General features: G+C 43.5%; 1 protein-coding gene across 1 annotated transcript in view; it reads right to left on the reverse strand.

Annotated features, from left to right (window-relative positions):
* Positions 1 to 17,952, reverse strand: part of LOC121578156 (receptor-type tyrosine-protein phosphatase gamma) — a 234,366-nt gene extending 216,414 nt beyond the window's left edge. The window contains exon 1 of the mRNA XM_041892308.1: positions 17,414 to 17,952. Coding sequence (XP_041748242.1) covers positions 17,414 to 17,498 — 85 coding nt within the window. The 5' untranslated portion in view covers positions 17,499 to 17,952. The remainder of the gene's footprint in view (positions 1 to 17,413) is intronic.
* Positions 17,953 to 21,638: the final 3,686 nt, after the last annotated feature.

Consider the following 21,638-nt stretch of genomic DNA (forward strand, 5'->3'; position numbering starts at 1 on the left):
TTATATTATCTCCAATGTATCGTCCATGTAAAAACCCTGTCTGATTAGGATGAATAATGTCCGACAATACCTTTTTAATTATATGCGCTATACATTTTGCTAGAATAAGGTTAAATGGACTGGATCTTTATATTTCCCACTTGTATCCTTTTTCAGTAATAATGAAATCAGACCTTCTTGTTGAGTGTCTGATAATGTTGAATGGCTGCATGTCTGAAGGAAGGAAGCCCATGTTCTAATCCAGGCCTATTCATCGATGCGCAAATTGTACAGTTTCAAAAGGTGTATCGATGAAGGATGTCTACATCAATAACACATCAACACAGACAAGGTCAGGGTGCATGTTGGACATGAATGCCAATGTTGAAAATCACAGTTAATATCCATCATACACACATGCGCGCACACACACACACACACACACACACACACACACAAAGGAAGGGGAAATAAACATGAGCAAGTGTAAAAAGAAAGAAGGATCTCTTAGTGAGAGGAGTGCAGCTTTTTTCCCTCATCAATCTACACACAATACCCCATAATGAAAAAGCAAAAACAGGTTTTTAGAAATGTTTGCAAATGTATTAAAAATAAAAAAATGAAATATTACATTTATATAAGTATTCAGACCCTTTACTCAGTACTTTGTTGAAGCACATTTGGCAGCGATTACAGCCTTGAGTCTTCTTGGGAATGACGCTACAAGCTTGGCACACCTGTATTTGGGGAGTTTCTCCCAATCTTCTCTGCAGATCCTCTCAAGCTCTGTCAGGTTGGATGGGGAGTGTCGCTGCACAGCTATTTTCAGGTCTCTCCAGAGATGTTCGATCGGGTTCAAGTCCGGGCTCTGGCTGGGCCACTCAAGGACATTCCGAGACTTGTCCTGAAGCCACTCCTGCATTGCTTTGGCTGTGGGCTTAGCATAGTTGTCCTGTTGGAAGGTGAACCTTCGCCCCAGTCTGAGGTCCTGAGCGCTCTGGAGCAGGTTTTCATCAAGGATCTCTCTGTACCTTGCTCCGTTCATCTTTCACTCGATCCTGACAAGTCTCCCAGTTCCTGCTGGTGAAAAACAACCCCACAGCATGATGCTGCCACCACCATGCTTCACCGTAGGGATGGTGCCAGATTTCCTCCAGACGTGACGTTTGGCATTCAGGCCAAAGAGTTCAATCTTGGTTTCATCAGACCAGAGAAAACCATCTGGCCACTCTAACATAAAGGCCTGATTGGTGGAGTGCTGCAGAGATGGTTGTTCTTCTGAAAGGTTCTCCCATCTCCACAGAGGAACTCTGAAGCTCTGTCAGAGAGACCATCGGCATTTCCTTGAGCATTTCCAAGACTCTTCCTAGAGCTGGCCGCCCGGCCAAACTGAACAATCGGGGGAGAAAGGCCTTGGTCATCTCCCTGACCAAGACCTTTCTCCCCCGATTGCTCAGTTTGGTCGGGCGGCCAGCTCTAGGAAGAGTCTTGGTGGTTCCAAACTTCTTCCATTTAAGAATGATGGAGGCCACTGTGTTCTTGGGGATCTTCAATGCTGCAGACATTTTTTGGTACCCTTCCCCAGATCTGTGCATCGACACAATCCTGTCTCGGAGCTCTACGGACAATAGATTGATGAGGAAAACATTTAATTTAATCCATTTTAGAATAAGGCTGTAACGTAACAAAATGTGGAAAAAGTCAAGGGGTTTGAATACTTTCCTAATGCACTATATATACAGGGGGTACCGAGTCAAGGTTAGTCGATGTAATTGTGGTAATATGTACATGTCGGTAGGGGTAAAGTGACTATGCATAGATAATAAACATCGAGTAGCAGCAGCGTAAAAAAGGAGGGGGGGGGGGGTCAATGCAAATAGTCCGGGTAGCCATTTAATTAGCTGTACAGCAGTCTTATAGCCTAGGGGTAGAAGCTGTTAAAGACCCTTTTGGACCTAGATTTGGCACTCAGGTACCGCTTGCCTTGCGGTAGCAGAGAGAACAGTCTATGACTAGGGTGGCTGAAGTCTTTGGCAGTTTTTAGGGCCTTCCTCTGACACCGCCTGGTGTAGAGGTCCTGGATGGCAGGAAGCTTGGCCCCAGCGATGTACTGGGCCGTACGCACTACCCTCTGTAGCGCCTTGCGGTCGGATGCCGAGCAGTTATCATACCGGTGATGCAACCAGTCAGGATGCTCTCGATGGTGCAGCTGTAAAACTTTTCGAGGATCTGAGGACCCATGCCACATTTTTTCAGTCTCTTGAGGGGAATAGGCGTTGTTGTGCCCTTTTCCAACTATCTTGGTGTGTTTGGACCATGATAGTTTGTTGGTGATGTGGACACCAACTTGAACCTGTCGACCTGCTACACTACAGCCCCGTCGATTAGAATGGGGGCATGCTCGGCCCTCCTTTTCCTGTAGTCCACGATCATCTCCTTTGTCTTGATCACGTTGAAGGAGAGGTTGTTGTTCTGGCACCACACTGCCAGGTCTCTGACCTCCTCCCTATAGGCTGTCTCATCGTTGTCAATTGAAATAAATTCATTAGGCCCTAATCTATGGATTTCACATGACTGGGAATACAGATATGCATCTGTTGCTCACAGATACCTTGAAAAAAAAAATGTCAGTATCTGGTGTGACCACCATTTGCCTCATGCAGCGCGACACATCTCCTTCGTGAGTTGATCAGGCTGTTGATTGTGGCCTGTGGAATGTTGTCCCACTCCTCTTCAATGGCTGTGCAAAGTTGCTGGATATTGGTGGGAACTGGAACACACTGTTGTACATGTTAAACCAGAGCATCCCAAACATACTCAATGTGTGACATTTCTGGTGAGTATGCAGGCCATGGAAGTACTAAAACAGTTTCAGCTACGAATAATTGTGTACAGATCCTTGCGACAAGGGCCGTGCAATATCATACTGAAACATGAGGTGATGGCGGCGGATAAATGGCAAGACAATGGGCCTCAGGATCTCGTCACGGTACCTCTGTGCATTCAAATTGCCATCGATAAAATGCAATTGTGTTCATTGTCCATCGCTTATGCCTGTCCATGCCATTACCCAACCGCCACCATAGAGCACTCTGTTCACAACGTTGACATCAGCAAACTGCTCGACCGCACGACGCTGTCTGCCATCTGCCCAGTACAGTTGAAACCAGGATTCATCCATGAAGAGCACACTTCTCCAGCATACCAGTGGCCATCGTAGGTGAGCATTTGCCCACTGAAGTAAGTTATGACGCTGAACTGCAGTCAGGTCAAGACCATGGTGAGGACGATGAGCACGCAGATGAGCTTCCCTGAGACGGTTTCTGACAGTTTGTGCAGACATTCTTCGGTTGTGCAAACCCACAGTTTCATCAGCTGTCTGGGTGGCTGGTCTCAGACAATCCCGTAAGTGAAGAAGACGGATGTGGAGGTCCTGGGCTGGCGTGGTTACACGTGGTCTGCAGTTGTGAGGCCAGTTGGACGTACTGCCAAATTCTCTAAAATGACGTTGGAGGCGGCTTATGGTAGAGAAATTAACATTAAATTATCTGGCAACAGCTCTGGTGGACATTCCTGCAGTCAGCATGACTGTGACATTGAGACATCTGTGACATTGTGTTGTGTGACAAAACTGCACATTTTAAAGTGGCCTTTTATTGTCCCCAGCACAAGGTGCACCTGTGTAATGATAATGCTGTTTAATCAGCTTCTTGATATGCCACACCTGTCAGGTGGATGGATTATCTTGGCAAAGTAGAAAAGCTCACTAACAAGGATGTAAACAAATTTGTGCACAACATTTGAGAGAAATAAGCTTTTTGTGCGTATGGAACATTTCTGGGATCTTTTAAACATGGGACCAACACTTTACATGTTGCGTTTATATTTTTGTTCAGTGTATAATGAGACTGTGCTTCACTGTTTCATCATCCAGACTAATCACAGAAACCTTGACCCGATCCCTCCATCCTTTCACGAGGCTACAAAATTAGCTTTTAAATGTTTCCAAGAATCTTGAATGAATTGCATGTCTGATGCACCATGGCTCCTGAGAGATGAATGGCTCAGTTAGTTGATCATAGCAGAGCAGAGGGATGAGAGCTCTAGATCCTCCTGGACTCGATTGTGTTCCAGATTAAAAGGTCTGACCTTGCCATGGGTGGGCTGGCCTGAAGAGAACAGCCAAAGTGACAGAGATCTCAGCGCACAGAGTTGATGATGTGGATGTCGGCTCACCACCTCAAGCTGAACCTCGGCAAGACGGAGCTGCTCTTCCTCCCGGGGAAGGACTGCCCGCTCCATGATCTCGCCATCACGGTTCACAACTCCATTGTGTCCTCCTCCCAGAGTGCAAAGAACCTTGGCGTGACCCTGGACAACACCCTGTCGTTCTCCGCTAACATCAAAGCGGTGACCCGATCCTGCAGGTTCATGCTCTACAACATTCGCAGAGTACGACCCTACCTTACACAGAAAGCGGCACAGGTCCTAATCCAGGCACTTGTCATCTCCCGTCTGGATTACTGCAACTCACTGTTGGCTGGGCTCCCTGCCTGTGCCATTAAACCCCTACAACTTATCCAGAACGCTGCAGCCCGTCTGGTGTTCAACCTTCCCAAGTTCTCTCATGTCACCTCTCTCCTCCGCACACTCCACTGGCTTCCAGTTGAGGCTCGCATCTACTACAAGACCATGGTGCTTGCCTACGGAGCTGTGAGGGGAACGGCACCTCCTTACCTTCAGGCTCTGATCAGACCCTACACCCAAACGAGGGCACTACGTTCATCCACCTCTGGCCTCCTAGCCCCCCTACCTCTACGGAAGCACAGTTCCCGCTCAGCCCAGTCAAAACTATTCGCTGCTCTGGCACCCCAATGGTGGAACAAGCTCCCCCACGACGCCAGGACAGTGGAGTCCCTGACCACCTTACGGAGACACTTGAAACCCTACCTCTTTAAGGAATACCTGGAATAGTAAAAAAGTAATCCTTCTACCCCCCCATAAAAATAATAAATAAACAAATTGGGTGGTTGTCCCACTGGCTATCATAAGTTGAATGCACCAATTTGTAAGTCGCTCTGGATAAGAGCGTCTGCTAAATGACGTAAATGTAAAATGTAAAATTATTATACCTCGACCCTGGAGAGTTGACAGCCTTCATTTCTATAAGAGCAATGACCTCCCTGCTCCATTTCTAAAGGACAGTAGCACTGTGAAAGGCAACGACCGTCGTGACCAATTAAGAAATAGAAATAGAAAGAGACCCATTTAATACAGCTCATTCAATACACCTCAATGAACCACCACTGTGTTTTAACAGCCCATAGGTTTCAACACTGACGTTAGTGTGTGTGTGTGTAGAATCCCCTAGGTAGGTAATCATCTGGCTGGGGAGGGGAGAGGTTGTCTCTGCTGTGATAAACAAACGTGTCACATGACTGGGGACTAATCCTGTCAACAACAGAGGTCCACTATCAGGCCAGTAGCTCCTCTAACAGTGTGATGGGAAGGCAGGGAGCGATGCACACAGAGATGTGACTAACAACCTGCTTACTTGTCCCCCCATAATCTGGTGTCAGGCTTATTCTGAACTGGATATGAAGTAAGGATTACAAAACAGGTTGCTTCTTTCAAAGTCTTACTGTTCTACTATTTCACTTCCAGAATCCAGATCCCATTTTTTGGTTAGCAACTGCCACGTTTTGACAGTTTGACAATAAATGAGAGCTGTCTTTTGAAATGTCATTGAAATAAGAAAATGTCAGAAGAAAAGGCCATGATATTCAAATGTCTGGTTAATTATGGCTGCTACCAGAGGGGGGTTGGATGTTTGTGTTGGGGGAAGTGAAACATTTGCATTATCTCCATAAGGGGTTGTCAACAGCATGGATATGGAACCTTCTCTGCTGCACACTAAACACTGCTCTCTCTGCCTCAAAAATTAACTCACTCAGCACTTCTTCCCTAACAATTTGGACACAAATATTCACAACAGAGGCTATTGTCATTCATGGTTATATAATATTTTACTGTAACTTCATCATCAGTAAAGTTATATTACACAAAAACTAAACAAAAAGTTAACTTCTCAAAGAGAATTCTAAATCTACTAAGTGACAGGCATTGGGTCCAACTCGTCCAGGAAAAGGTGTGGTCCATCTAACTGTAGTTACTTCCTGTGATATGATGTCATTGTGATAATATCATGACATCACGCAAATGCCTTGCTGCTTACATCTCCAGACTTCCCCACTGTGATGACTGCCATCTGAAATGTGCGTCTATAAATGTTCACAAACTTTCTCCACTCTTGAGCTGTTCACAGTGACTGGCGCAAAGTACGCACACACAGGCATACACAAATACAGTAACAACACACACAAACACGTACACACACACACAAAAGAGGGTGCTGCAGTGGATAGCAGCAGTCTTAAGGCGTCAGCATGCTTCCTATCCGAAACAGTTCGTAACAATTTGTGCTACAGAACTTCGGCTTGCCTCAAGAAATGTTTTTGTGTGCACGAACACTTTTTTGAAAACCTTGCCGAAGACCAAAACAAACCAAAATGTATTTTTACGACATTTTACGTTTTTGTTTGTTTTGGTGCACACAAAAACATTTCTTGAGGCAAGCCAAAGTTCGGTAGCCGAAGTCTACACCCCTTCGGCGGCGATTGGTCAACAGTTCGGGTAACGCAAGTTTCTTTTTCTCGATTCAGCCCGAAACACCATAGTGCCCTCAAAGCTCATCACTAAGCTAGGGACCCTGGGACTAAACACCTTCCTCTGCAACTGGGTCCTGGACTTCTTGACGGGCCGCCCCCAGGTGGTAAGGGTAGGTAACAACACATCTGCCACGCTAATCTTCAACACGGGGGGCCCTCAGAGGTGCGTGCTCATTCCCCTCCTGTACTCCCTGTTCACCCATGACTGCACTCCAACACCATCATTAAGTTTGCCGACGACACAACAGTGGTAGGCCTGATCACCGACAACGACGAGACAGCCTATAGGGAGGAGGTCAGAGACCTGGCCGTGTGGTGCCAGGATAACAACCTCTCCCTCAACGTGATCAAGACAAAGGAGATGATTGTGGACTACAGGAAAAAAAAGAGGACTGAGCATGCCCCCATTCTCGTCGATGGGGCTGTAGTGGAACATCACCAACAAACTATCATGGTCCAAACACACCAAGACAGTCTTGAAGACGGCACGACAAAGCCTATTCCCCCTCAGGAGACTGAAAAGATTTGGCATGGGTCCTCAGATCCTCAAAGAGTTCTACAGCTGCACCATTGAGAGCATCCTGACTGGTTGCATCACCGCCTGGTATGGCAACTGCTCTGCCTCTGACCGCAAGGCACTACAGAGGGTAGTGCGTACAGCCCAGTACATCACTGGGGCCAAGCTTCCTGCCATCCAGGACCTCTATACCAGGCGGTGTCAGAGGAAGGCCCTAAACATTGTCAAAGACTCCAGCCACCCTAGTCATAGGCTGTTCTCTCTGCTACCGCACGGTAAGTGGTACCGGAGCGCCAAGTCTAGGTCCAAAAGGCTTCTTAACAGCTTCTACCCCCAAGCCATAAGACTCCTGAACAGCTAATCAAGGCTACCCGGACTATTTGCATTGCCCCCCACCCCCTCTTTTACACTGCTGCTACTCTGTTTATTATTTATGCATAGTCACTTTAACTCTACCCACATGTACATATTGCCTCAATTACCTCAACTAACCGGTGCCCCCGCACATTGACTCTGTACTGGTACCCCCTGTATATAGCCTCCCTACTATTATTTTATTTTACTGCTGCTCTTTAATTATTTGCTATTCATATTTTTTACTTATCTCTTTTTTACTTAACACTTTTATTATTTTCTTAAAACGGCATTGTTGGTTAAGGGCTTGTAAGTAAGCATTTCACTGTAAGATCTACACCTGTTGTATTCGGCGCATGTGGCAAATAGAATTTGATTTGATTTGATTCCACATGGCAAATGACAACAACATTGAGCATCGCTTGGCGGAGGAGGTACAGAAGTACCTGTGTAACAGTGTTGCTTCCGTCCCTCTCCTCGCCCCAACCTGGACTTGAACCAGGGACCCTCTGCACACATCGACAACAGTCACCCTCGAAGCATCGTTGCCCATCGCTCCAAAAAAGCTGTGGCACTTGCAGAGCAAGGGAAACAACTACTTCAAGGTCTCAAAGTGAGTGACGTCACCGATTGAAATGCTACTAGCGCGCACCGCTAATTAGCTAACCATTTCACACCGGTTACACCTGCATCACTACGATTCTAGCCATGCATTATATAAAGACCAGCATGTAAAGTCCAATTGATGGAGGGAGATTGCGGAGACGCTGGGTTCGGACCCAGTCACTTGTTTGAAAAAGTGAGGTAATGTTCGCTGCAGCTTCCCTGGCTTGTTCGGCATGTGAAGCATGGGAAGAAGGAAAGCAACATGCAGTCTTCACCAGAGGATGAGGTATGTTGTATTTTTATTGTAGTCGAGGAAAATATTTGTTTGCTAACAATAGCTAGCGCTAGCTACTTGGCTGGCTAGCTTGCATAGCAGCATACGCATGCAGAGAAAGCAAGCCAACCAACTAACCTAAAGATTTTAAAAACATTTTGTCAGAGAAAGAAAATCATAAGCTTCCCTCATTGGTAACACCGAAGTCAAAGTTCAGTAGCCAGGTCCAGCTAACTAGGCCAGGCCTACTCAACTCTTCTCAAACGTTTGCAACATTGTAGTCTATTGTAGTCTCAGTTAATGATATTTGATATGTGGTTCATTGATCGTTTTGGATGGTTTGGATATGTGTACTAAATAGCCCTGTACCTTTTTATTTTTCAAAAAGGCAAACACCAGTGAATAGGGACAGCACCAGCTTTTGATCTCTGCGCCCCAGCACTGCCTGTTCTCCGCCCCCCAGCCCATATCCTGCACTGAGCTGCAGTGCAGAATGGGAAACCATCTCCATGCAGGACCAGGGAAGCTCTATCCTGGGCCTACCTCCAAGACCTACTCCTCACCAATGCCACAGAGAGAGCAGCAGCAGCAGCAGTAGTAGCAGGGGTGTGAGAAGAAGGAAGAAAAGAGCTGCAGACTCCGGCCTTGACACATCACTCGCAAAGGCATTGCAAATGACTGTAGACAGATCAAGATCTGGAGAACGTCATGCACCGAGCCAGCTTGTCCCAGTGGTAAAACATTTCAGACTCTCCTCCTTTACTCTGATCCCCTTTCCTCATAATGCACACTGCTCTCCACATACACTCCTCTAATTTCCCCCACTCTTCACAGAGCCATGGCACCTACAGCTGATTTAATGGATGAACTATCACAAAAACTCTGTGAGGAATTCTATCACCAGCTGAATGACTTCAAGCATGACTTCAGGAAGAGGACATGGAACAAACGACTGGGACCACAGTGAAATGAACAACATGCTCTGGTGTTGTTCAGACATCTCAAGAGTCAGACACTAAACACTTTCATGTTTTACACTTTTGTTGTTTACATGTCTGTTTTTCACAGACATTTGTATTGTACAAATAATTACATTTGGCTGACACTTTAATTATATGTAATTGACACGTGTTGTTTACATGTCTGTTCTTAGCAGACACTTCTGTATTGTATTGTGGTTTACTTTCATAGCCCAGATGCAAGAATAAAGTTATTTTTTTGTCTGCTGAAAAACCTCTGTTTCTTCATCTCAATACAAGGTGTTTCAATGTGTTCTATTTGAACATCAAGTGCTGACAACGTGGAGAAGAGCTGTGTGCCACAGACTTTACAGGCATTCTTCTACTTGTGTGGTGTAGTTCAATCTAATCTTAATTAAAGCACAGTGAGACATCATAGGATCAAGTTTCATTTTATTAACAAGATTAAAACTCTACATTTTAGTACAAAGTACTTTGGTTCACAGTGCACACAAATAAGAACTGTGAGTCTGTGTGTGTCCATCAAGGGGGTGTGTGAGCAGTCCAAACAAAGGCCTTTTCTGCATGATTGGCTGGCCTTGGGTTGAGTTGTCCTCTCCTTACCATGTCTTCCTGCCATGGCACAGGTCCAGGGGGGGAGAGGAAGAAGTCCCTGAGCTTGTTTCTTGTTTCACTTGCAAGCAGTGTCGCCCTGGCACAAGAGATTCTTCCTGGCTCTTAGAGATTGTTGTCCCCTGCCACAACCCTCCTCCACCCTTCAGGTTGGTAGTTGCCAGAAGGGAGGGGCATTCAGCTCATGAGCTTTATCCGTGGAGGACAGGTAGTTGTGGAGGGCCACACATGCCTTCACAATGTCCTTAGCCTTTTCAGGGGTACACTCGATCAGCCGACCAAGAAGCTTCATCCTTGCAGCCATGATGCCGAATGCATTCTCTCTGACTCTCCAAAAACGACCGTAGCGGTAGTTGTAGGTACGCCCAGGTTCATTGAGATGGACATCTGTGAATGAAAGGTAACAAGAGAATATATGTCAGATATAAAATATTGCCTATTTGGTCAACAACAAGAAAACACCATACCCTTTTCCAAGAACCATATTCCAAAAGCCTTGATAAAATAGAATATCCCATATAGAGTTGCATACATTATGCATTAACAAGGGAAATTAGAAAGAGAAAAAGTGAAATTGATTCAAACACTCTATTATCAACATACCTGGATAAGGGCGTATGAGGTTTGCATGTAGGGGAAAGCTGCATCTCCCAGGAAAACATTTGAATTGGCGGTGTGGTCCCTGGCAAGACAGCTCGCGGTGGTAAATTGAGGGTCTTCTGCAACAGTTTGGATCCAAAATAACTCTTGAAACACTCCACCATCGCTCTCTCGGCTGCATGCCCCTACATCAGTCTCCATCTCACACCTATGTCTTGCTAGGTAAAGCAAATCTTGTAGATCCCGGGCAATTCGCACAACTTCAATTTCCTCGCCAGTCAAGTGTCTCTCTGTGTACACTACTATATTCTCCCGCACGTCTCTTCCTTGTTTGGGTGTGTTGTCACTTCCTTGTTTGACCGTAGATGGCTATTACCAACTCATCGCCCTCTACTGTCCTGGGGTAATATTGCCCCTTTCCGCCCTTTTTTTCATTCACTTTTAAGGGAGTATGCGAGCACACTCGGCTAGGTGCCACCCGAACCGAAGCATGCCGACGCCTTTACGGGCTCCTGACCAATTCTGCTATTTTGTGTGGGGGGTTTTCTAGGCTGATCGTAAAAAAATCTTCACTATTTCTAACTCCGCATTATTGGAAAAGGTCCCATTAGTAAGCATTTCACTGTTAGTCTACACCTGTTGTTTACAAAGCATGCAACAAATAATACCTCTCCAAGGTAGAGTCTCTCAGCCTTGGAAGTACAGCAGGCCCTCGGGGACAGATATGTCTCAAAGCACAGTGCAATGTTTATTTTTAAAAGACCGCCTGAAATTTCAGCCTGTTTTGGTGGGATGGAGTTTTGGCCTGCCTGGTGCTATCACTAGATGGTAAATTAGTTAATAGACCAATAAGAAAGAGTGTTCTAAACCTCTCTGCCAATAACAGCTACTTTTCAGTTTTCCCCTCCCCACTCGGACCAGTCCCAGACAGTCCTAGCAAAATTCTTGCTTGAGAAATTGCTCTTTGCTAAGAAGCTATTTGTTTCTTTTTGACAATTTTAATTGAAAAAAATCACAGTAAGGTACTTAAATTGTTACCCAGAAATGATTTGATATTGAGATAAAAACGGCTGCATTGGACCTTTAAAGTGGTAAAAACAAACATCACTTCTAGGATTTAATGAGGAGGCTGTTCACTTGGACTAAGAGAGGCTGCACTGTCGGAGTGAGACGCTTTGCTTGCTGCTCTATACATACGCCTTCTACTAGGAAAACAAGGACATCAAATCAACAGAAATCAGCTCAGTTTTTTTTGCTTGTGGTGTACAGTCAGAGACATGCCAGGCTCGAGGTCTCAGGCTAAGATGCTTATTTCATTACACCTGTCCCTCATGCAACACTCATGAATTGTGTTGGGGAGGAATGCACTTAGCTACTGAACTGTGTACTCCATTGCTTATAGCTTTCAGCGAGATAATTCTACACTTCATTCCAACTCCCATCTTGCATCATTCTGTGAAAGATAGGCCTACTGTATATTCCATCAGGTGACAGTGTGCTTGAGTGCCATAACCTCATGTTGAACAGAATCTTTAATTAATCTGTGTGTTCTGGGGTTAATACATATACACTGCGTAGTCAAATTTTGAAAATGAACGAGTAGCCTACAGATACTTTGAGCAATTCTAGGTCCACTGTTGCCTTGGCAATATTTATTTTAATTCAAATCAAATAGGCAGAGTATGCAGGGTTTTCCACTTGTCCAGATCAGGGGTTCTCATCTGGCTCCACAAAGACAAGTAGAGTTTGCTAAGGCAAGGCAAACTATTTGAAACGGTTTCTAAGAGGACTGTGATATTCCTGAAAAGACTTGCTTTCAACAAGGTGAGTCCAGGTGTCACTAACCTTCATAGCCAGTCTTTGGAAAATCCATTGTTCTGGAGGGAACACAACAATAGTTAGCATAAATCACCAGACCACAATCTTGTTCCAAAGACGGAGAGCTTGGGTGCATCTCTTTGATGTTCCTACTGATAAAGTATGGTAAATGGTGTTTCTGTTTCAGCATGGAAGAGACATAAAATAATGACCAACTGATCTCTGATAGAAAAATGTGCATTTCGATCAATGTGTCCAATTACTTTTAATGCTTTTGTTTTATAGATCCCTTTGGCTTTCAGTTAAATGATTTACTACCTCTCAATATGCAGGTCAGGGATTGGAGAGGAGAGAGAGGCAGAGATGGGATGGGAGGAAGAACGACCCCTTTCTGATTTCATTATATTGGCAGCCACTCAAACACAACGGAGCTTAGGTCTCATTAGGCATGAGGGAAGCAGACACTCCAAAGACTGAAATACACAGTATTGCATTACACAAAGAATGTATGTAGGCTATTTACAAGAGCTCCTTAAAGCTGAGATCCGCGAAAGATCAGCGCCACTGGCCGCCCCACCACCATTGTTATTGTTTTTGTTGCCGAGCATCACGCAGCATGGTAAAAAAAAATGCAGTACATATTGTGATGTTCTATCGCATGTGCAATGTTGTCTGAGGGGAAAAAACAGTGTTCGTTGTTTGCAGTAACCTCTTTGTTGTTGTAATATCGCAAACGAACGTGGCAGTTTCACCATTAAGCTTCAAGGTATTGTGTGTGTGTGTGTGTGTGTAACATGCTGACCAGACCGTCCGCGTGCCATCGCGCGCATATTGATTTTGTCCACCCACACCAGACGCGATCAGGACACGCACGTTGAAATATCAAAACGAACTCTGAACCAACTATATTAATTTGGGGACAGGTCGAAAAGCATTAAACATGTATGGCAATTTAGCTAGCTAGCTTGCTGTTGCTAGCTAATTTGTCCTGGGATATAAACATTGGGTTGTTATTTTACCTGAAATGCACAAGGTCCTCTAATATGACAATTAATCCACAGATAAAAGGGTAAACCGAGTTCGTTTCTAGTAATCTCTCCTCCTTCAGGCTTCTTTTTCTTCTTCTTTGGACTTTATATGGCGGTTGGCAACCAACTTTAAGTTGCATTACCACTACCAACTGGACTGGAGTGTGGACCTCAGTTCATCTTTCAATCACCCACATGGGTATATGCTCCTAAAAACCAATGAGGAGATGGGAGAGGCAGGACTTGCGCGCCTGGCTACGCAGATGCTCGTTTACGCGTGCGAGCAGTGTGGGTGCAATGATTGAATAACATGTATGTGTACATTTATTTTGCAACGCTCGCGCACGGTGTGGTCAGCATGTGAGGCTATTTTGCCGTCTAAGCTATCAGTCTGTCAGACTGACACATCACAACACTCTGTACAGGTTCAGCCTTTTTCCTGTCAACAACTAATAGGATGGAGAACACACACACACAATCATAGGACAGAGAGCACACGCAGACACACAGCTGTACACACACGGGCACACACACGGAAACACTTCAATGTCTTACACACGCATGCACAATATCAGGTTAATTTTATGTATACTATATAAAGCACACTTTTTGAATTTCCAAATCTCCTTAAATATCACTTTCTCATGCGATTTACATAAGAAACTCTCATGTCATGTAAAAATATAACAATGGAACACAAACAGTATTCCAAAACAAAGGAGAATCATGTCATCGGAAAACCCAACCCTTCCTTGACAAAATAATCCAACAACACTCCATTTTGTTCTAGCCTCCTTTAAACATGTGGGAAACGGATTCAGTGTTGAGAGTTACATTAGCAGACAGGCCCTTCACTGTGCTCAACTCTCTCAGCAGAGCTGGGCCATATCAAAAAGACTCTGGAACCTTCTAAACACAGCCAACATCAAGGGACTGTTGCATCCCAGGACAACATAGGGTCGATCATATCAACAGAGGCAAAACAGTAGTAACCTTGAAAAAAGCCAAAATATAAGATGTGCCTTTTTCACTTCAGACATGCATTTATAAGACAGGGCTTGTATGTACTGTACTCCTACATGACTGGCCCCTTGATTTGTATTTGTGTCAGTATTTAAAAAACCTTACTTTTTGCTCTCATCCATACAGAGAACAGCTTGGATTACTGAGAGTACCAAATCCTCCATGTCCCTTCAATCACTCCATTGTTTGGTGTGAGGGGAGGTGAACGTGTTGTGTAACCAGTGAAGGACTTCAGACATGAACCCTGCTTTGTTTAAACATGGGATGAAATACTGTAGCTTGGTTTCAGCTTTGCTCTAATAATATAGTGAGAAAGAGTATATATATCTAATTCAAATCAATAGAGGGGTTACTGTGTAAGAATATGTTGAGAGGGTCTTGCAGAGAAAGACAATAGCCTACAGTAGCAGAAGAGTAAACATCATCAGTGACAAGAATGTGCCTCTTTTTGAGACTGTTTGAACTTTGAAGTGCTGTGTGCGATCTCCCCATAGCATTCCATCACAACAACACATTCTGTAACATATAGCTCACACACATTGAAAATGAACACATTAACATTACCCATCCATTAGGGATATGCCCACAATAACAAAACACACTTTTTATGGGCACTAGGTCTTTAAAATGCCAAGGGCAATCTACAGTGATTTAATGACGGCAACAATAGCACATTTAAAATCACAGTAAATAGATAACATGAGGGGACAGACAAAGGGCAGGATGTATATTAGGTAAAACCCTGCCAGAGAATTAGCCTTTAGACTCTCTATACTGCCCTCTACCTGCACAGAGTAGTAGCTACTGACTCTTCAGCTGTAAGTTCAGCTAACTTGATAGCTCACGTCAGGGAGAGATTGTTTAAGAGAAGCATGGAGGAGGGGATGGAGAGAACGGGGACAGTTATTGATATGGCTGAGTCCTTGAGTGCAGCAGTATTGGTCCTTTAGTAAGAGTGCCTTATTGCCTGGACATTCATCACTGTTCTAATGAAGCTTACGGAGGAGAGTGGATGGAACACAGAGCATGTTCTCCTGGCTAGAGTGTGGCTCTCCTCTCTCACTATCACTGGAGATCTGGACCTGTATAAAGTGTCTCAGAGTAGGAGTGCTGAATGATCTAGGATCAGTTTGACCTTTTAGATCATCATAAACAAGATTATATGGACAGGGGGTTGAGGACTCATACTCTGAGACACTTTATGAAAACGGGATCTAATCTGAATGTGTCTCAGACAGTACCAGAATCATCCTGCTTTTCTTCCTCATCTCTGTAGCTTGGGTGCTGATTGGACAGGTGATGGGATGGGGACGGTGCAAACCAGATGTGACCAGGGGGATATGGCGATCATCTTGACATACAAGTATTCTGGATGGTTGAACTTCAGTTCTATGTGGCTGTGAGTGACCTGCTGAATAGAACCTGTGACAGACAGGACACAACATATGGAAACTGCAACCATGTAACTATGCTGTGTGACGAATGTTGAGTAATGTTGTTTAAGATATGCATATCCATGGCAGCAGCATCATTAGTGTCTGTCCAGTGGGCTGGGCCCCTCCCTGATTTTTCCTCTAAAAAGTCATTAGTGTTCTCTCTCTCATCCCTCACTTCTTCATCTCTCACCCCTCTGCCTGAATAGCTCCTCTGGGACCAACTCTACAATCACATTGGAAAACTATTACATGATTGACGACTGAATCTCAATATGTGACTTCTTCTGCCTCCTATACTGAGGAGACCGAGCAAAGAAGAGCAGAGTTTAACTCAGAGTGCAGCTGTGCAGACAACAGGTCACTGCATTAAAAACATGATTACAATGTTATAACAATGTAGCTATGAAGCTGTAATAAGCTGACAGGCATGTTTCATTTAAAGTTCATAATGGGAGTTTGTAACTTTCCATCAAGGTCATCAACAATGATATATTACACTGTTTAATCTAGAAACCACAAGTTGCAGCAATGTAATGTCATGGCATGAGTGCATCCCCTTGGTGTGCAACCACATTCTCACGTTAAGAAGTCTATACTCGAAAACCACTGTTGACCTTTAGCGCTGAATTACATGGAGACCAACAGTAGGCTTTTTTTTTTCTCTGAATGACTAGTATTATCTAGGCTGTGAAATCATCTTCACCATTCACACGAGTAAAGGACTGAACTGCTCCATTAATTGTTTGTGTACTTAAAGGCTATATGCACTCAAAAATGACATTATTTATGTTTTGCACTCAGAATTATAGTCTAGCCTATCAAAGTCGTAGGCTTTGATGGTGCATTAAAACCTCGGCTCTGGACGGCCATGCGCGGGAGCGAAGGAATTTAGGAGAAGTGATCCCTCGATTCGTTCTCTGGACACCGGTCAGGTTCCAGTCCCACTGTTACATCACTGTCTACATACTGTATGTGTGCATCGGTCAGACCTGCTAAAGCACCGGACAGACACCGCCGCCCTGTCACCTTCTGTAGCCTACATGAGCTAAGAATCGCGCAAAATCTGCTCGGGTGCTTTACTGAAACCATTGCAACATTTTATAGCCTAATATTCCCCTAGTTTAAACACGATGAACGCATAGACTCATTCTTCTCCATTCGAACTAATGTCATTATTTTAATTTCTGCCCATGTTGAATTGATGGCAGGAGTAGCCCATTTCATTAAGTCACATTATGTATTTAGGATGAATGTCATCTCTTCCATGCGGCAGTGGCTACAGCAGCAAGTCTTCTCGTCCTGTTATCTTTTCGTGATTGGGGTATCATAACATCGGCAATGTTATTCCCCTTGATTACATGACAAATATAAGAACACTGTTGCCTACATATGTACGACACACACTGCAATGAACATTGTCAAATATTATACAATATTGCAAATCATGCAACAACTTACCAGGATAGCAGTGGGTAAACACCGCCAAGGCTGAAAACATTAAGGATAAGGTCCACCGGTGACTAGGTTCCAGTATTCGCCGCATGTCAGAATACTCATCGAGAGCAACAAGAAGGCAACGGGTGACAAAGTTTGAGATCTACAAAATTACATAAACTTGATTGCAGAAAACACACGTAAACCACACCACATAGAATGTGAACGCAACTGCAGCCCCAAATGGAGTTTAGTTTGATGGCAATTCACTTGAAACCAATTCAGCATCTGTTTCAAGGAATATCTATGGCTGCGGACCGCAGAAAAATAGTTGTAATAGTCGGCCACATGCAGAAAGGCTTTCTTTTCACGGAGAAAAAGTGAATCCTAGAGGTAAAAGTAAACGAGTCCGACTCAATTTCGTAAACTTGAAGAGAAAGTGTTCGAATAATACTGATTGTATGTGTTCGTCCATTCAGCGGTAACTCGCGGGGTCACTTAGATTGATTGTAGAGAGAATGTTGCAAAGGCAAAGGCAGTGCTGGAAGCGTTCCATTCTTCCATCCAGGAAGTAGCTGCAATCATGTAAGGGTTCTGGCGGACCGTTCAGAATAGAGCGAGCTGCACGGGCGGGAGGGAAAATCAGAGCTCGGGACGCTGGATCCTAGCGCCGTACTTCGTGCGCTAAAAAGCCTACAGCAGCACTAAAACATTGTGTCAAATTCTTATTTTTCACAACAAAAAAAAATGTAAACTGGCTCTGTCAGTTGAGTGGTTTGTTATATATGCCTCATATGCCTCTTTTGGATAATTTGAATTCTGTCCTAAACTTGTTTATTGTCTATTCCACATATCCATAATAGACATGGGGTTGTCAATAGTTTTGAAAAGTGAAATTATTTATGGACATCTTTGGCTTTAGGCTAGAATTTGAATACCAGTTATTTATTCCACCTAGTACTGTACTAGCCCACTATCAGTGATCCCTTGGGACTTCCCTACCCTGTGGATGGAATTTTGTAAAAGGTTCTGCATGGTCAATTTGAATCTGCATTGGCCATGCAGCATTTACGGTGAAACAGCCTATGCAGAAGTCATGGCAGTCACACTTCTTGCGGGACAGTCCAGAGCTGTTGAGCAGAGCTGTTGTGTAGGAAGTGAGAGCATTGTTGCAAAATTTGGAGGACATGCAACTGCGTCACACCCTCCATATGGACACTTTGACCACATTTTTCGGATCAAGCATAAATTGTCTCTAACAATGTGGAGGGCTCCATACAGCTCCACATTGACATGATTGGTTGACAGTAGGTGAGGGCAGGAGGTCCTGTATAAACACAAACTCACTTCCTTGACAACTTCCCTCACAAGAGCTCTGCTCAACAGCTCTGCGCTGCTTGGCGAAGCGCAAGAAGTATGAATGCCCTGGCTTCTGCAGGGGCCATATCACCGTAAATGCTGCACAGCCAATGCAGACTCCGGATTGCCCATGCAGCGCCTTTGAACCATTTTACATTCAACATCAATGGGGTAGGGACGTCCCAAAGAGCCCGGATTGCAGGGACCCTGACCAAAATGTTGGTCTACTGGAGTATGTGCAAACTTTGCCCACTAGAGGGAGAATAAATACCAACTAAAGCAACTGCCATTGAAATGGATGATACAGTAAATACTAATTACTACGATAAACATATGTAATGATGATGATCTTATTCTGCAAGGAACAGCAGAAAATACCACAACAAAACATGCCATTCAAAAAGTTAATGAAACCTTTGCAAATATTATATGAGTACATTTGATCAACTTCCATTGACGGGTGAATTGACCAGAGTTCTTACATTGTCAAACAGACGAAAGTGATTAGGCACAAACTGTTTTCAACACTGTTGAACGTTCACAGTCTTCCTAAAAATCATGACCACCTTGTTCATTGTCTGTCTTCTCTAAGTCATTAATTTTCCATTGTTGCCCTTTCAGAAACATGGTTGACTGAAGAGAAGTCTCCTTATAATGTTGTTCACCACAGTAGAACATCAAGAGTGGGAGGAGTGTCCATTTTTGTTCATAAACGTTTTAAATTCTTTGTAAGAGAGGACCTCACACTTGATTGATGTTGAATCTCTTTTCATAGAAATTCCCTCCTGTTAATTTTTTGGTGGTAAAAAAGTGGTAATTGGATGCATCTATTGGCCACCCGATTCGGACAAATGTAGTTTCATTGAAATCCTTGCATCAACCTTGGATTTGATTAATAATGAAGATAAAATGAGTTTTCTATTGAGTGATTACAACATAAACATATTTAAATGTATGAACCACTCACTGACATATTACTTTTGGAATACTTTATACTCCAGCTACCTGTATCCCCTCATCTATAAGCACACAAGAGTGACCAGTTCATCTGCCACAATTATTGATAATATTTTGACTAATAATGTGGCTAATACAGGTATACTTTATACTGACATTTCTGACCACTTTCCAATTTTCCACTTCTCTTTGGCAGCTGGAAATGAACAGATGGGAATGATTAGTAGCATTAAATGTATAATATTTAACAAAGGTAATCGTGAACGCTTTAAGATGTTGATTGATGACGTTTCATGGGTATATGTTTATAATCAGGCCGATGTGGAGTCTGCTTACTAGACTTTTCTCACATCTTTCAATTCTGTATTTCACCACTGCTTTCTCTTAGTTAAATCACGTAAGAGAGCAGCGGAAGGGTTCTGGAAACCTTGGTTTACAACCGGTCTCAAAAAATCCTCAGTTAAACAAAACAAGTTGTAAAAAAGTTTCTCACAAATCCCACTCCCCTGAATTCTGTAAATTAAAAAAAGTATAAGAACAAATTTACTCATCTACTTTGGATATCCCCCAAAATATATTTTACTAACAAATTCCAAGAATCCTTAAATTATATAAAGTCAACTTGGAAAATCATCTATCAGCTGTTGAATAAGAAAAAGGCATCTACAACTATCACATCTCAATTTATTGTTGGAAATAAGGCCTTATAGCGATCCTGATGTTATTTCATGTGAATTAAATAACTTTTTTATGAATGTGGGTTCCTCTCTGTCAGAAAATAATTGAGAAAACTGATGGAAATCCCTTGGATTACATTAAGGGACATTTCCTATGTCTGCTTCAGTTTGATCCTCCTGATGTAATGGAGGTGATGGAGGTAATTGATAACTTAAAGATATCAGCAGCAGGTCATGATGAGATTGGTTCCTCTTTGGTGAAATCAATGTCTTCCTCGATTACTGAGCCTCTAATGTATATCTTCACCAAATCTATGCAAACTGGTATTGTTCCAAAATATTACAAAATTGCCAAAGTTATCCCCCCTCTATAAATCTGGGGATGCAAGATCTTTTACAAATTATCGCCCATTATCTGTACTACCATGTTTTTCTAAAATCCTAGAAAAATGGGTGTATAAGAGAATGTTGAAACATTTAAATCAACACTGTATTCCATATGAGCACCAATATAGTTTCAACACTGTATTCCATATGAGCACCAATATGGTTTCAACACTGTATTCTATATGAGCACCAATATGGTTTCAACACTGTATTCTATATGAGCACCAGTATGGTTTCAACACTGTATTCCACATGAGCACCAATATGGTTTCAACACTGTATTTTATATGAGCACCAATATGGTTTCAACACTGTATTCCATATGAGCAGCAATATGGTTTCAACACTGTATTTTATATGAGCACCAATATGGTTTCAACACTGTATTCTATATGAGCACCAATATAGTTTCAACACTGTATTCTATATGAGCACCAATATGGTTTCAACACTGTATTCTATGTGAGCACCAATATGGTTTCAACACTGTATTCTATGTGTCACGCCCTGGCTCTGGGGACTATGTTATGTTGAGCCAGGGTGTGTAAGTCTATGTTTAATTTTCTATGTTGGTCTGAGTGACTCCCAATCAGAGGCAACGAGTGTCAGCTGGGTGTCTCTGATTGGGAGCCATATTTAACTGTTTGTCTTGCACTTTGGTTTTTGTGGTTTCTTGTTCCTTTTGGTTGTGTATCGAAGGACTTCACGTTTCGTTCTTTGTTTTGATCGTGTGATCAGTTGAATAAATATAATATGTTCACCCGCAACGCTGCGCCTTGGTCCTCTCTGTTCGACGAGCGTGACAGAAGAAACCACCTTAACCAGACCAAGCAGCGTGTTCAGGAGCCATCGCTGGCAGATCTCCGTGG

Source organism: Coregonus clupeaformis, chromosome 12 (genome assembly GCF_020615455.1).
Source record: "Coregonus clupeaformis isolate EN_2021a chromosome 12, ASM2061545v1, whole genome shotgun sequence".
Classification (NCBI taxonomy): domain Eukaryota; kingdom Metazoa; phylum Chordata; class Actinopteri; order Salmoniformes; family Salmonidae; genus Coregonus; species Coregonus clupeaformis.